The sequence below is a fragment of the Synchiropus splendidus genome, chromosome 1 (assembly GCF_027744825.2).
Source record: "Synchiropus splendidus isolate RoL2022-P1 chromosome 1, RoL_Sspl_1.0, whole genome shotgun sequence".
Taxonomy (NCBI): Eukaryota; Metazoa; Chordata; class Actinopteri; order Syngnathiformes; family Callionymidae; genus Synchiropus; species Synchiropus splendidus.
The window spans coordinates 32,824,203-32,841,290 of NC_071334.1; the positions used below are offsets into that span (position 1 = coordinate 32,824,203).

Below are 17,088 nucleotides of genomic sequence, written 5' to 3' on the forward strand. Positions count from 1 at the left end.
ACTGCTCGCCTTATCTCAATGAAGCAGCTTGTATCTGGGTCGTCTGCTCAGCCCAAACATCGACACCTCAGACTGCTCTTCATCTTGACAACTGTGGAGAAATCATTTTCTTCTGATTCACCACTATTCTATATTGTGCAGATTTGTAATGAAACCACGACACAAACAACAGAAGGACCACCACTGTCTGATAAATGAATCTATACGCTCCTGAAGACTTCATGTGCCCCATTCCAGTCAGAAAGAAAAGTTGGAAGTCAAAAATAGACTGGAAAACCTGAAACATGGTTTCCTTTGGTCAACAAGTTGGTTAACTGAAAACGTTGTTGATAGGCCTCATAAGTTGGGAAGAACAAATCGACATAAGTCAGCCAGGGACACCAAAAGATAATGAACAGACCCCTTTAAGGGGGCCAGGCTGTTGCCCTCTCCCCCCAAAAAATGACTACACCATCCATGTGATACAAGCTTGGAAGAGGAGTCTCACCATGTGCACCCTTTCTAATGTATTTTGTTTATTTATTTATTTTACTGACAATCTGCTGGAGCATAGCCTTCCCTCGCACTATAGCACTGATCTACGTATATCAGTTGCATGTACCTGTAGGTGTTGGTTCAGGAATTTTCTATACTGCTGAAAATAGCAGGGGTAACAATGGTTCACTGAAAAAAAACGTCTTTTTGTCCCCAACACTCAGAAACATTATGAGAACAAGAGGAGAAACTGTTCATATAACTTCTGGCAGCAGCTGTTGGACTATACCTAAGTGCCCTGAAGAAACCCTCATGAGGACAATCCAGACTCGACATAGAAAGCACCCAACTTTGTTCAAACTGCATCCCGTTTGATTTGAACCAGCTTTGGATCCAGAATTCTGTTTCTTCATGTGAGAAAATGTTGCCGAACAAAAAGCTGGTCACATGTCATGACGTACTGACAAAACTTTAAGTAGCTTCGCAGAAGTAATATATTGGGAAAATTAATGTTTTCAAAATCAGAATACAGGCATTAGGTAAGACGGCTCAATTTAAGCGTGAATATTTTCTGTGTTGTGTGACTGTTGCTTTAAACACTCGTCCTTGTCTACTTTGCATAGAAGATTTCACAATAATACAATGACTACCAACGGTGTTTAAAATTCCTCCAGCCATCGTGTCTGCCTCATTTGTCTTTCTGTGTCTAGTCAGGAAGATCCGGGTGCTGCTTTGCCAACTTTGGGCCGTAAATGTGACATCACATTTGTATCACATCGCTGTAACAGTTGCACCTCACGCTCACCACTCTGTTTTCTTCACCGTAGACGCAGTGATTCAAACCAGAAATATTTGGGCTATTCACTAAACAGAGGAGAAGCAATTCCGCCAACAGTCTGGTACACGTATTCAAACATTCTGTGCCAGATCTTCCAGAACCCCCCGCTGTGCAACCCTCTCACGTCTTACTGGCAACTGGATCAATCTTGTTTCTCTCCATTTCATCATCTGATGAATTAATACATTCCTTAAATTACCCATGAGTCATCTGGTGGTGGAGGGGGCGGGACTCTTTGCTCACCTCCGTGTCATCACCAGCACCTTCTTGTTCTTCCCCGCCTTAGTCTGAACCCCACGCTTCGCCACGGCGGGGAGCGACAGTGCGTCACAGACACCTTGGTTAATTAGCGAGCGCTTTGGTGGAGAATGCGTGGACACCTCGCTGTCACAGTCCCGTCCTGAGGCGGGGGGGTCCCGTGATTAATTACTAGCCGAGCTGTCCCAGCAAACATGATATTTAGTTGTGATATTTCAGGTTTGAATTCTGTCAGATTACTAGAGTGGAACACATTATGACGTGGGCTTGAAAATGCCTTCAAAGAGCTTGAGGATTTCTTCTTCTTTCAAAGTGAACTACGTAAAGACATTCATGAACAGAAGAGTCTATTTTTGGCTTTCTGGATTAATCCTGAGGACTGACTCACAAACACAAGATCCACTCACTTTCAAGCATGCGTTTTCCTAACTGCTACTTCAAGTTGACCATTGACACTATCAGTCATATTTCAAATGCTACATAAAGTTGTGTTTAAATTCTGTAGATTAAATTCAAGTTGGGCAGCAATATTGAAATGAAGTGTTTCTGTGTCTTTAGTTCATGTCAAAGTGATCCTGACTAGCCATAATAATAAAAAATTAAAAGATGAAAAAAAAACAGTATTATAACAGCATTATATTTCAATTAGATTTTGGCTGTATATTTGGAGCAGTGCAGTAAGTAAACAGTGGTGAACAGGCCTCAAAAGCATGAACAGGCCCTGAACAGAGGTGTTGGCCCGAGTGCCTGGAATTGGTCTGTTACTAAAATGTTAGAGACTGTTAGAAGCCGATAATAAATGAAGCACAGCACATTCATGAGTCAGAAGTCATAGATTAGTTAAGATACTTATGTAAGAGCACACCGTCAAAACCCAAGGTTCTGGTTCTTATTTCATCCTTCTGTATTCAAATATTTGAGTCCCCCAGCACGTACTCAATATTTGTATTTCTCCGAGCGACATCCATTATTTGAAAGGAAGCAGGAATGTCAACAACGGCAGACGAGAGTTTCCTTCTTTAAATGCCATTTGTTTGACTTGTGTGTGGCCACAAAGCTTGGTGTGGGGAAGGAGGAGGGGGTCGGTGGGCACGGAGGGTGGCGGCGGTCACAAACTGACATTTTTACGGTAACAGTTGCCGTCGCTGGGCAACACACTCAAAGAACTATACATACTGACGGAGCACAATTGTGCATGTCACCAGGGAAGTTAACTGGGTAATCTCTTACAACGGCTCAGACGTCCTCGACCACCCCCATCCTCCCGCCTGCCCCCATCCTACCCTGCTCCATAACACCCTGTCTTCTATCTATGAATGGATTTAGTGGTGTCACTAAACAGAAGTAAAATTCAATATTGAACTTCACCTGAAGATAAACCTTTACAAAATACTCAGGAGTAAAACAAAAGAAGCCGGAGCAAATCCTGAGACATTTTCTGAAAATGTAGGAGATGAAAGCTTGACACAAAATTCATTTTTCAGGTATCATGTTTTCACAGTTGTTATTGTTGTTGCTTCTAAATGAGAACACAAACAATATAGTGCATATGCAAGTTGAAATAACCTGTAACTCAACTCTGAATTCAATTATGTGTCTCATAAAAAAGAAAAGAAATGAAGCCTTTCTTCAGTGGAGTTTTGAAAAGCAAACAACGACTGACTTTGTTTGTTCCATTGTTTTTATTTTACGCTGTCAGGCACAGAGAATAAGTTGTCTGGGGCAATTCATTTCAATTTGGCAAGATATGATTATTTTGAGTAAAAATGTGTTGCAGAAAGGCAAAATACAAATTGAGAGTGTATGACTCAAAGTCATCTGGATGTTTTTATGTGTATGATTGATCTGAAAAGAGTTAAAAAATGGGATGGACCAACTCATTTACTTTGATATTTGTATTTCAATTTCATAGAAGCAGGCATTTAGTCATGGATGACACAGTAGAGCTTGATCCATTTCCCTTTCAATATGCCATTTAATAATGAAAATGTCTGTGCACTTGTTTTAAATCTCGCTCTAAACTTCTGCCCAGTGTAGTGTGTCATTATTATACGTTGCTGCATTTGTTGTTTCCTCTGCTAAAGTTTCCAATCACAATATAAAACTCCACAACTTTGAAAAGAAAGTTGCATAATAGAAATGAAGTACTCATCACGGGTTTGTCATTTTAATTATTCCTCCATTGTTTTTCTGTCTTTCCAGGTCAAACTTAATACATGTCGACACTAAACACTACACAAGCAAACACATCTGCTTTCCGGGAGCAGAGGATAGCTTGCAGTGAACTGTGTACTGGGGAAAAGAGATTTGACTCCAGAAAAAAACTCCTCAGAGACATTATTTTGACAAACAACTAAGAGAAAATCTGAAGTCATTCACAGGTGAGAACATGTCCTCCGTATCACGCTGAAGTACAAGTGACGGGAACTTGAGACGCTTTCGGGAGACAGAACAGAATCTGTTTATACACTTTGTCTTTTTGTTTCTTTCTGTGATGCTATAGACATGTACTTAGATACAATCGGCTCTCATGTTGGTCAGAGCCATTCCAACTGTCTATGTGTTGCATTTACATAACTTACAAGTCCACTTTTTTACATCCATAACTCATGGAGCACATTATGATGTGGATTTTTATATGTATATTCAATAATAATACTAATTTCATGTTCAAATGAAACTTGGTTAAGAAAAAACATTATGTTAACCAGGTTTAAAAAACAAACAAACTTTTTGTCATTCATTTTAACCTTCATAGTCTTAAACAACAACATGATAATTCAGAAAACATATTCGGTCAAGGCTAAAATGAAAAGAAACATATATGTATGTAGCACTAAAAATAATGAACATATTAACTGTTCTTTTCGTTACTTTTTCATTGTAGTATTAAAACCACAAGTCATGTAGATGGCTTGACTTTTATACTCACCTGTCAAATATTTTTCTCTTGCAATTTTGGTTCCATTTAACATGTTGGGAATTTTAATTACAAGTTTTTAAATCTGTCTTTGCCACTTTTTTTTTTCAATAAATACACATGGCAAAAACAAATGAAGGAGATGATACAATATTCTAGTCATAATTAGGATAGTTTCAATTGGAATGTCCCTGATTCAATAATATTTTTGCGGTGAATTTTTGTCTTCAAAATAAAAATATTATCCTTTATTATTACATTTTCGCTTTGGGAGTTGCTGTCTAGTGAAATAAAAATAAACCAAACACTTTGAGAATAGTTTCTGTATTTTTCCAGACAGCAGTAGCATGCAGCAGTACAAATACACCGACAACTTTAAATAAAATCAACACTGAATAAAAAAAACATCTACATATTTAAAAGTGCATCAGAGATAGTCGATGGTTGTGTTCACGGTAAAAACATCTCCAGCTATTTTGTGCACACCGTCTGACATAAATATATGCTTTCAAGTTGTGTTACATCAGCGATTGTTCTCATCAAGAAAGAAAAAAAAAAAAACAAGATTTTTTATTTGGTTGTTCGAATGCTAATTTCGCATTTCAGTTGTGTTGGACCCTGCAAGTCGAAGATCGTTTACTGTTGCTGAAAAAAAAACCGAGACATCAGAGGCCAAGAGTGAGTGTGGGGGAGAGAAAAGAAATTCTTAAAAAGTCATTAATCTGAAGTGTTTCCTTTCAGCGCAGGAGAAAAGACGACAAACACAAAAGAAGTGGGGGAATTTGTCAGGCTCAGATTCGGACAGCTTTGGAGAAAAGTCGTTGGCGCAACGCAACCCAATCTCAATATTCGATCCATTTTTGTCATTGGACATTCAACAGGTCGTTCGCTGTTTAAACTGCAACAAACAGATCGTTTTGTTAAAGATTGGCTTACTGTTGTTTTTTGTATTTCCCCTTGCAAATATACAAGATAACGGAGACTTGTAAAAAAAAAAGAATGTTGCTCTTTGAGAAATAACAAATGCGCTCATATATCTGTTATTGAAATTCAGTGACATAAATATAGTCCTGTCTTTAAATGGTTCATTTTCTTGTCTGATTGATTGAATGGTTTATACAGTTAGTGACCGAAAAGAAGAAAAAAAAACTTCGAGAGGCATCGGATCTATTTTTTTTAAGTATTTTTTTTAAGTCAAAGTAATTTTATTAATTACACGTCTCTTATACTGGCGTCCATGACTCGTTTTTAACTACGCGTGATTTCTTTTTACATTTCTAATCAACGACAACGTGTATTTTCCGTCTACAAAATTCCAAATGATTGGACAAATACTGATAAATTTGTTTCATAAATGAGCTCGAATTCTTATTAAATGGAAACCAGCTTGTCTGCCAGAAATCAATAGTCGCGATTTGAAAAGAAACTTTAATTTGGAACCTGTTGAAGTGTCCGCAGTCTGAGCTTCTTCATTGGCTGAAATATTTGATTTTTTTTTTTTTTTATAACGATAAACCTTTGGAATCGATGGAATTTTCCCATTTTGATCCGTCTTTCTTTTTAAAAATATAAAAAGGGGGAAAAGAGAGTCGTTCAGTGCACCGCCACCGCAGAGTGCAGCGTGGAAGAGGCCGACGAGGGCATCACCTCGGGACCGACGGGGCTGCTCTGGCCGGTGGCGGTCTGTGGGGATGTGGGGCTCAAAGACCGAGGAGAGTTCGCCAGAAAGGCCGGGATGTGTGACGGGAGTCCCGGCAGACCCGCCACCGACGCGGGCGTGGGTTTGATTGGCACGGGGATGGCGGGTAAAGTCTGCGCTCCGTGGCAGAGGGACTTGAGCGGCATGCCGTAGTGCGTGTAGTCTCCGGCGGTCATGGAGAGGGGCGCGGCGGGGTCCATCATCCCGGCGCTGTACACGTGCGGCCAAGCCGGGGCCAGCTGATTGTGGAGCGGGTAACCAGCGCTGGAGAACGCCGCCAACCCGCCCGGCATCTTGTACTCTCTGGCGATGATGTTCTCGATGGCAAACGGGTGTTTGAACCCGGACGGCTGCGACACGGAGCTCAGGTTGTAGCTGGAAGTCATGGGCGGCAGGTGCGCGGCCGCGTGGAGCGCGCTCAGCCGCAACTTGGCCTGCTGCTGCAGGTAGTGAGCCGCGTCCTGCTGCTTGCTGGACACCAGCTGGTCCGCGCTCTGCACGCCGCCCACTTTGAAGCGCTTCCTGCGCCGTAGGAAACTCCCGTTCTCGAACATGTCCCCGCAGCTCGGGTGAAGCGCCCAAAAACTGCCCTTCCCGGGCTGGTCCGGCCTGCGCGGGATCTTGATGAAGCAGTCATTGAAGGACAGGTTGTGGCGCAGGGAGTTCTGCCAACGCTGCGTGTTCTCCCGGTAATACGGGAAGCGGTCCATGATGAACTTGTAGATGTCGCTGAGGGGGAGCATCTTCTCCGGGCAGCTCTGGATCGCCATGGCTGTCAGAGAGATGTACGAGTACGGAGGCTTTTGGTCGCTGTATGTGTTCCTCCCCGGGCGAGGCATCTTCCTGCTGAACTGGACCGAGCGCAAGACTCTTCTCACTCTCACAAAACTTCGCTGGAAGACTCCCAACGTCCTGAAGCGGAGTGACGCGCGATCACAACTTCTCCAGTTGATGCGTCTTTTACGCGCAGGAACTTCGCCATCAAGTTGGCGGGGAAAGTTTCAGCTCTCCTGTCTTCTTGTCTCGTGTCGTGGAAGTGTTCGCGATAGGTGCCGCGGTCTCGTCCTACGACACTTCCTCCGCCTCCATGTCTGTGAGCTGGACGTGGCTGACAGAGTAAAGAACCCCGGCGAGGGGCTCCATTAATGGACCACATCTTCTCCACTATCACATGATCACGGGAGGAGGAGGAGGGACAGGAGGAGGGGGCTCGGGGGTTCCGTGTGCTCCCATTCACGCGTATTTACATGGACGCGGTGAGGCGACACGAGCCACTTTATTTGAATCGTCGGCGGCAAATAGAGGCGAGTGAAGCCGCGATGAGAGGCGTGATTCCAGGGGAGTGATGAAGCGACGCCGCGTTCCTCTCTGGAGGTACGTGGAGACTCACCGGGCGTTTTAACCTGATTGATCGGAATTGAGGAAAAATCTGCGACACCAAAATAAGAAACTCGACTATTATACTATAACTATTATCAATACACATATTTTGTGACGTTTTTGAATATGCTCTTTTGTTTTTTAGAGGCATATAATGCTGCAATTTCAATTGGCAATATTATCGTTGCTTTAAATACATTATTGTATTGTAGATGCTTTAAATACATCTGTTTATGCAAAATTAAAAGGCACAACAACAGCATATAAAAATTCAGGCGTTTTTACTCCTCAATTATCATAAAATAACAACATCATATATATATATATACATATATATATATATGCATTTTTTTTTTACAAAACATAGTCAATAGTGCTATTAAAACGTAATGTTCCTGAGTAATATATTATTCTTTAAATGAAGTGCGCTTAAGTGAGCATATTAATGACTGAACTGTTTGATTTATGAACATTTAATCAATAAAAGAGCTCCAGTGTTTAAGGACAGACCTGTTTCAATAATAGAGTCGTCGAGTGTGTGACATTATTTTCTCCATAATCATGTTACTGTGACACCTCGCTGTTCTTTTATCGCCCGATGAGATGGATCTTGTCAGCGGATCAGAGGAGACAAAGCGTCCCGGAGGAGCCGCAGGATTAAATAAAAGTCCCAGAGGAGGAGGCGAGGGGGGGGGTTCACCAGCACACAGCCACTTTCACACGTCTGACCTTTGACCTCTGAGCTGGTAATCTGACTGAGAGTGTTCAGGATGCAGAGACACGCTCATCGGGAGTAGGACAGTATGTTGTTTTCAGAAGAGAATCGCTATTTGTAATTTGAATAAGTACTTGTGTTTCGTAATGTATCTAGTATTGGCCTTGTCTTTAGTATTTGACTTTGAAAACAGTAATTCAGCATTATGTCTTATTATAACTGTCATTATAAATAGAGATTTTTTGTCAATTTATTGTCTTTGAATATCCTGTTTAATTAAAATATGAATTCACACTGGGGGGTTTGAGTGATATTAAGATCTAGGATTTGGCTGTTTCTCATTTATCATAACAGGTTTTCATGATAAAACCTGTGATGTTCTAGATAAAAACACCTTCACTTCACATGTTTTAAAGCTTGTTACTGTTTAGCTAACAGCAATGTGTAGTGTGGGTGAACACGTATAGACATACCTATGGCGACCTTTTGCAGGTCCCCACATGGTTAAGCCTCAATTTGAGGATTAAAATTTCAAAATAATTTGGTGTAAGTTTTGTACAGAGTCCTGTTTAAGGTTAGCCATTTGTTTTGGATGGTTGGGGTGAGAGGCTGGGGAAAGCATGATGTCAATGAGAGGTCCCCACAAAACACAAAAACATAACTGTGTGTGTGTCGACAGCTCAAGTACCCGACAATAATGAGACGCGTGCTGAAGTACCTATGTGGCTTCAACTACTTTGCATTTTTAGTATTTCAGTCTGTCTTGTGCACCTTTTCACACACGTGCACACGTGCATGCAAATAAAAATAAACTAGCTTTTTTAGTTAACTTTTCACATACCATTTAATTTATTTATTTATTTTTTATTCTATCTGGAGCTTTAATAAATAAAACTTTAGTCTCATTTCCTTCCAACAAAGTTCGGAAGGGTGTGTTGGTCCTATTTTACTTTCACAGCAGATATCCATAGGTTTGTATTGTATGTCTGCATTCAACTGATTTCATTCATTTCAGAAGGCGGGTCACAAGTTGTGATGGAAATATGTTGAATAAATGTGCACAGTGTACCAGTCTGATGTATTTCTTGCCAGCATGTATATAATCCACGATGTGTCCAGGTAACATCACCTTCATTAACCTATGTGTTTTCTTCGTCTTGGTTATAAATCTAAATATTCCAGCAGCGCTTGCGAGTCTTGGAGGCTCCAATTTGTGACGGATTAATGACAATACGGCCACTGCAGGTTGGCCGGGCCCTTATTATGAAATCAATGAATGGGTGCCAGCGAATGTGTCATGGCCGTTAGCTCTCAGCATGCTGCCTCTGCCTCCAGCTTCACCTCCCCCCTGAAGTCGGAGCTGGTGGTCTCCATTAGAGCGGCTGATTTATTTGGAAGGAGAAACTGCTTCAAACACTTCAGTATGCTGCTCGAGTGTGAATCGATGGAGCGGGTTCGCTGATGTTGTTTGGCCAGAGCATCTAGCATGGTCTGGAAAATGCCAGAAGTGACACTGAAACTGTGTGTTTTTCACCCAACTTAAATATATATTTTGGATCTAAGCTGATGAGAACTTAGAATGGTAATAATATCACATTGATGTTACAACTTTCAGTCATGTCGGAAATGATCATCTAGAACATTTCCTAAAGGGCCACATTTGAAACTGCAACGGTGCCAAAAGAAAAACTGCAATGACCACAAAACATGATGGAAAAATATTGAGAAGATGAAATGTAATTAAGGATGTTAAGAAGTGTGAATATGCCTTAAAACCTATTGAAATATTTCATTTTATATGCACTTAATTTGAATTTAAATAAGATAGATAAGATAAAAAAGGTTCAGTGTTACTTCAATGTATTTTGAGGAACAAAAAAAACACAAAAAAGAAAAGAAGAAAAATTTAGTCTCAAAACAAGAAGTTTCTATATTTACTGCTGAAGTGGTGGTGGTGGTGACTAAAAGAGAAAGAACAAGAAAGGTGAAAAAATTAGGACATATTAGTTATAGTTTTAGTCTGATGTCAAACGGGCCATGAAAATACAGGCATCAGGCTGCATATGGCCCCCGGGCCGCACTTTGCCAAGTTCTGATCGAGAACTAAAAGTTTTGTGGATGTTATTGATCAATTTCATGATTGAAATAGATCTCATTATTCTTCATAACAAGACTGATTTTCAGAAAAACCAACTCAAATCAAACTTGTTGAAGCACATGATAGATACATTCTTCAATCGTGTTGACGTCAGTCACAGTTGGACCACCCTAACCCTGAAGTCAAACAAAGCTGCAACACTTTGTCCTCCATTTGTGTCACTCACTTTTATTAAAGAGAACTTTTCCAGGTTAGCAGCACGCAGAGTTTTACATCCAATATTGTTTTCGTTTTAATTAACTGGACCCCCATAAGTCTCACGCATTTGTTTCTGTGGTTGGAGTTTTAATTGGGCGTTATACATTGTTAATTTGCCCTTCGCTAACCAGCTTGAGTGTCTTGAACAAACGACTTTACTCTAGGACTCCATTAAAACTAAATCAAGAAGTTTATCCCGGCAAGTGGGATCTTCAAAGAAAATAATCACCTTCTGCTCAACACACTCCTAAAAACAATACGTTCAATGAAGGGTTCTGCGTGGAGTTTTCTGGCCAAAGACTTTAAGATTGTCAAACACAAACATCCTACCGCCTCCGTGTTTGTGCCATGCAGGGCGAGTGGAGGGGTCACAGGTTAAGTACACACTGGTAACCCTGCGAGTCTCAAGCAGCGTGTGATTGACCTCTGGTGGACTCTGACATCGCTCAGAAATTCACATTTATTCACTTGTGGAGGAGCAAGAAAAAGACAAACAGTTTGTAAGATAATGGATCCTAAACACAGTGTTGTCTTTCAGTTCATCATATCCAAGTATACACATTAGTTTATCCGGTTTATAAACACAGAATCCTGGATCAACGTCCTGCCACTCACATCGATAAGGCAGCTTAGAGTCAACCTCCGAGTTTGGCTTATTGCACCACGGCCCTCCCTGCCGCTCGCACGCTCGAGTGTCTCCACGTTCAGCCGCTGATTACTTCAATTAAACCGCTGATTAAGCAAATTGGAAGCTGATGAGTAAACGAGCAGCGGTCTTTGGGGGAGCTCTTCATTAGCCAGGCGATGATGGCGGGTGAGAGGAGCTGGAGAGGCAGAGATTATTACATCACCAGGCAGTGACATCACCAGCAGGAGCTGGGACCACCACGGCCAAACTTAAGTTTCAAAGTCAAGCTGAAAATCCCAATGTGCTTTAGTAGTAAATCTGGATTTTCATATCAACTATATAGGCAACAACTATAGTTTGCGTTGAAAAGGTGACAAAAAACAACCCTACAATTATGGATGGAAAAGATGGATTCAGTTTTTAAGCACAGATCTCAAGCGCTGACTTGTTGGTTGCAACACAAACTACCAGTCACAAGTATGAACATGCTCGCTCACAATTCTGTAGTTTTTAACCAAACACTTTTAAATGTATAAACCAAAGTACGTTGTTTCCACTCACTGTGGCAAATTCTAATAATATGTATCTCGGCATAGTTGGCTTCAGCCACGGGAAGAATGTTCCACCTGTCAGAGTGCAACCATCGCTCTCACTCTTTTGCTTCTCAACCACTCAGGAGCCAAATTCCTCAAAGCTCTCCGTGCTCATTATCTTCTTCTTAAACACAACCAGTCAAGTTGTGATACCCGCCGTCGCTCTGGATCACACTTGGAACCATTTCGTCCGAGACCTCATTACTCCAGTTGCCCCGACCCGGGTGCCATTTAGAGGCAAGGTAATTCAGCGTGATACAACTCAATTAAATTTCCCCTGACTGGGATTTATGGAACATACGTAGCCACTCAGTGGGACCAATGGGAGCGCGGCTTATTTATCCCTGCGTCCTCCTGATGTTGCATTTCTGCAGCTCAATTAAATACTGGAGCGATGAGGATGTTTCACAAGTGTGTAATGAGAACAGACAGAGGGACGGTGGAGTGGCAGAGGGCTGGTGGTGAATAGGCAGGAAGCAACACTCATTACTGCTCAAATTAACATGGCAACTCCAGACTTCATAATATCTGGAGCTATAAATCTTACTCCTGTACTGTGGCAATCCACCCAAACTTTGGTTAATCAGAAAAAATCTCTCCTGAGAAAGGAGTCCAGGTTGTGACTTCCAGGACAGAGGGAGGTCCAGGGGCTGATCTCTATTGAATATGCACCTCCCGCAAAACTGAGGATTAGCTAACCCTAAAATAAGTAGTCGATGTGGAGTTCATGTTCTCCTGCAGACCACTGTCAGGTGAAGAAAACAAACAAAAACAATCCACCGAAACACTGATGCAGCTGACCATGAAAGATAGATGCGGTCTACTTCGAAAATGGCCTCTAATGGAGGTCAGATGGCTCCACTAACCGCCACACACGGTGCTAACCCTAACTTCCCTCATTGAGCTGGTAAGTCAGAATAGGCTTCATGAAACAGTGTACAGATTTTCAGAGGCCACCAGGTGGCACAGTCTGCTGTAAAGTACAGTGGTGCCTCAGTTCTCGACCACAATACGTTCCAGAAGCGATTTGTTGGAAATCTGAATTGATTTTTCCCATCACAATGAATGGAAAAAGAAATAATGCGTTCCAAGCCTTAAAATAGTCTTTTGTAAGAGTGAATGTAGAGTGTCTGCTGCAGGTGCGCTGTTCCTCTATGTGTGTGACCGCTGCATGTGGGAGGGGTTGCTGAGTGAGTGACGTCTCTCCAGAAGTGAAGAGGTGCCCGGTGCGTGTCCAGCTCTGAATGTGTGCTTCTGTGCAGTTTGGCTGTGACAAAGTCATAAACCAAGTCACGCTCTGTCCCAGACTCGCCTCATCCCTGTCCCAGCTCCAGCCCACAACAGGACATCAAACCCTGGAGTGAGCGCTCCAGCCTCGGAGGTGTGGAGAGCGAGCACCTCCCCTGTGACACTCTACCACGGTCCAGTGCGGAGACAGGAAAGGTTTTACACCTCAATATGAAGAAAAAACAGTCAGTAAATGAAGCTAACGGGACACGTCTGTATACAGAGGCTGCGTTATACACAATAACAAAGCGTCGTCAATAACAAGGGGTCGTCGTGGGTGGCTGATCGGTCCGCGCACGTTATGTTTTTTCCAGCTTTTTTCAAGTTCTGGATTTTCGTTTGAAATCAGAAGCAAAGAATCTCTAAATTTTTGCTTGTTCGAAGTCCGCGACGTTCGAAAACTGAGGCACCACTGTATTTGGACTTGAACAACTCAATTCAATGAAATCTCACATCATTTCTAAACCAAGAGCACCATCTAGTGGCCTCTAAAAATTATGACACTGTTTCATCATCCCTGCAATACTGTTTCATGATACTCCATTGAACCATCACTACCGAACATTTTACAGCAGACACTCTGAATATAAGGACACTGTGTCATGTAAGACATTGATAACATGTGAGGTGAAAAATCTCAGACAACAGTCACGTCTGCACAATACATCAGCCTACACACCCACACTTGTTACGTGCCAGATGTGTCCGACATGTTCTCCACATGCACATGTCCACCAGAAATAGTTAATAAAGAATGTTGGAAATGGTGTCACCACAATGGTGCAGAATAACTTTGCTTCAGAGGAGTGTAATTCTGCACACTACTAGTCATAGGACTGCCGCACAAGCGCTCCTTCAAACCCTCCTGCGCTTCACAGTCGCTCTTTCTTGCCTCTAATGTCACAGCACTGCTGAAGACCAGCAGCCCCAGACTGTTGTTGTTTGAGGGGTCATTATAATGAACGGCAATCTTGGGCCTCATTACAACATTACAAGAGTCTCCGACTCTCCTTCCGACGAAAAGCTGTTTGGCATCTGGACGGTGGCGGCGTCGTCAGTGCCACCTCCTCTGGAGTTATTATCCCTCAAACTGGCTTGTGAATTTAATTATTAGCTGCCTTTTTGTTTCCATGTCTGCCTCATTACTGTCAGGATTGATGTCACATAAACTTCATTAAACATTAAAGTGGGATTCTTTAATTACAAGGCCGCCCTTGCTGGAGCCAGAATTAGCCAACGCAGTGATGTGCAAATGAGAGCATTATTTAAGAAACATGCTGGAAGTAGTTATGCTAATTCGCCGGGGTTCACAGTGGCAGACCTTTCCACTGGCGCTTGCATATTCATTAAATGCACTATGCAAATTTAATGTAGCAGCCTTAGTAATGCCTTGTTAATTTATTCAGATTTATTGAGTCAGACTTGTAAAAAGTACCAATTTAATTAGCCCATCTCCTCGGATGGCGGGCGGTGATCGCTGAGCTTTTTAAAAAGACGCGTCAGAGGGAAAAAAAAAGTGCATCAGACTGTCGTGTTTTACAATTCAAAGGCTTTAACGGGGATATTTGCCGCACTTATGGGGGCGCTCAGAGAGGAATCACTTAAACTGCTCGTCCTTCTCCCAGGAGGAGGATGGAGAAGGAAATGAGGCCGAGTCCGCCGCTTTTAATGGCTGGAATGATGCTGCTACCGCAACGATCCTCAGCGACCCCGGAGGAAACATCAGGCCCCTCCAAAACAAAGTAAACTGCCAGTCCCTTTATGCGCAGTCCATGGAGAGGGTGCGGTCAGAAGGTCAGGAGGAGTGCAGAGGTCAACTTGACCCATGGTGAACTATTAGAAAGCAATGAAAAGGGAATGATGAAGTGTCATTTCGCTCCCCTTTAGAACTCGTGACTTTTATAAAACTGTCATCTATTGACTAAACAAACCTGAGGTGCATTGGTGGGTCCAGATCATGAGCAAGACCAAGAAAAAATAGTCCAAACCAGTACCTCTCGCAACGGCCATGCTAAATGATCAACTAGTTGAACTAAAGAGATGCAGTATCAGCACATCGAAGCGATGGTTCAACGCCATCACCGTCCCAGAGCAGCCGTCATTACCAGCACATTGGAAAGCCAAGACTGGATTAGATTAAAATGACATTTTCAAAGATCACTTTTTATTCCGTGACGTAGCAGAAGCCATTGCTTTCGAGCTAAACTGCTAGACATAGGCTATATTGAGCTATGAACTGCATTAGCCAGGGAGTGTAATCTGAGTGAGAAAAATTCCATTACAAGCACTTTAAAATCCTCAACACTGGGCCCTGTTTTCAAAACTAGCTCAGAAGTGATCCTCATGCATTTGTGAGACGGGTGCACCACTGACCTTTCTACAGTGCAGACAGCACCACTGCACCCGCGGCTTATAGACTGGTGCGGCTTATGTATGAACAAGATCTATTTACCTTCTTAAATGTAGTGGGTGCAGCTAATATTACGTTGTGCTTTATCGAACAGAATTCACGGTAGTAAAATCCTAATGCTTCAACATATGTGTGGGTACAAAAATCGATTAAGTTCCTTTACTTGGGATGCAGCTGTCTGCCGGACCAAATCTTGAGTCATAATTACAACATCCAGACCTTGTGTCTTTCCCAGTGTGGAGAAAGACAACTCAATAGAAGGACTCAGTTATGAAAACGGAACAGTACTGGCAAAGATCTGGCAACGAGACAGAGTTAGGAGACCAGGGCCACTGCTTTGTTTCGCAGAATAAAAAAGGTGTTGCCGATATGGTCGCTGTTTCTTCCTTATGATACTTTGTTTTAAAGTTACACTTTACAAAAAAAGAACTCTGTCTACGGAGGCTTAGGTTTGGTGAAACCATGAAGGCCTTTCCATTTCATGAAGCTTGTGAGATAGATCTAGTGTGCAGCTTTGTGCAGGATCTCCAGAGTGTTTGATCTGAAAAACAAGAGCTGTGATTTCCCAATTGAAGACACGTCAGAGACTTGTTTTTCTCCCTGCTGGCGAGCGGCATTTGGAGGAAATAGATGGGCACATCAGCGAATTAAACCCACACAAAACCTGCAGGAAATCCCCACCGGGTCCCTGACTGACTTGTCTGTAAAGAGAAATGAAATAACGGCCTTATTTAAGGTCAAGATCCTCAGGGCTGGGCTGGGCTCAGGCGTAAATGCTCGGTAATATCTGGGACGGTGATTGCTTTGCTCTCCAGACAATGTCAATTTTTGTCCAAGGAGCGGTGGGCGAAGTTTGGGCTGATAGTGCTGCCACGTCAAGGGCCCTCATGCGTTTGCTCGTAGGCGCCTTGTAAAGCCCTGCTCTATTATCTGGTGAGCCCAGAGGAAGCCTGGCAGCTTGCAAAGTAATAACACATTACTTTCCTAATGTTTCCCACACAGACAGCGATACTTGTTCTGCTCTCCTATGATCTCTTCTGCTTTCTTCTTGTTGTTTTGTCACATTACGCCGTCCCCCCTTGGCACTGGTGCAGGACTCACTGGCCCTCGTCGCATCCGTCAGCCCGGAGCGGCTTGTCGAGGGAGGGAAGACCAACCAGGAAGTCATTAGAGAGGATGGATCTCTTGTATTTACTCCTCGGTTATGCAATAATAAAGACAAAACACAGAGCAGGACAAAGGAAATGATGGTCTTTACATAAGGAAGCCACTTGGCTGCTGTTAGAATCATCCGTTGCTGTCTATAACCAGGATGACAAACATGTTTTTCTATAGATTCTTCACATTTCTTTGCATGTATTCAATTGGACGTCCCTATTCAATGCCTAAAGCTGTGCTTTTGTAGACCTCTGCTGGTCTACCCAAGTGATGTGTGTTTCAGTCACGGTGACTTTCAGGGAGGAGAGCAATGCATCATATGAATCGCTGCCTATGACAAAAAACTCTTCTTTCTCAACACTGATGGTGTAG

At 42.6% G+C, this 17,088-nt stretch overlaps 1 protein-coding gene across 1 annotated transcript; it reads right to left on the minus strand.

The window, feature by feature from the left end:
* Nucleotides 1–4,910: 4,910 nt before the first annotated feature.
* On the minus strand, nt 4,911–7,188 carry LOC128746547 (forkhead box protein B1-like). The gene has a single exon (XM_053843671.1). It carries the CDS (start codon nt 7,026–7,028, stop codon nt 6,084–6,086), a length of 945 nt encoding a protein of 314 aa, XP_053699646.1. The 5' UTR covers nt 7,029–7,188; the 3' UTR covers nt 4,911–6,083.
* Nucleotides 7,189–17,088: the final 9,900 nt, after the last annotated feature.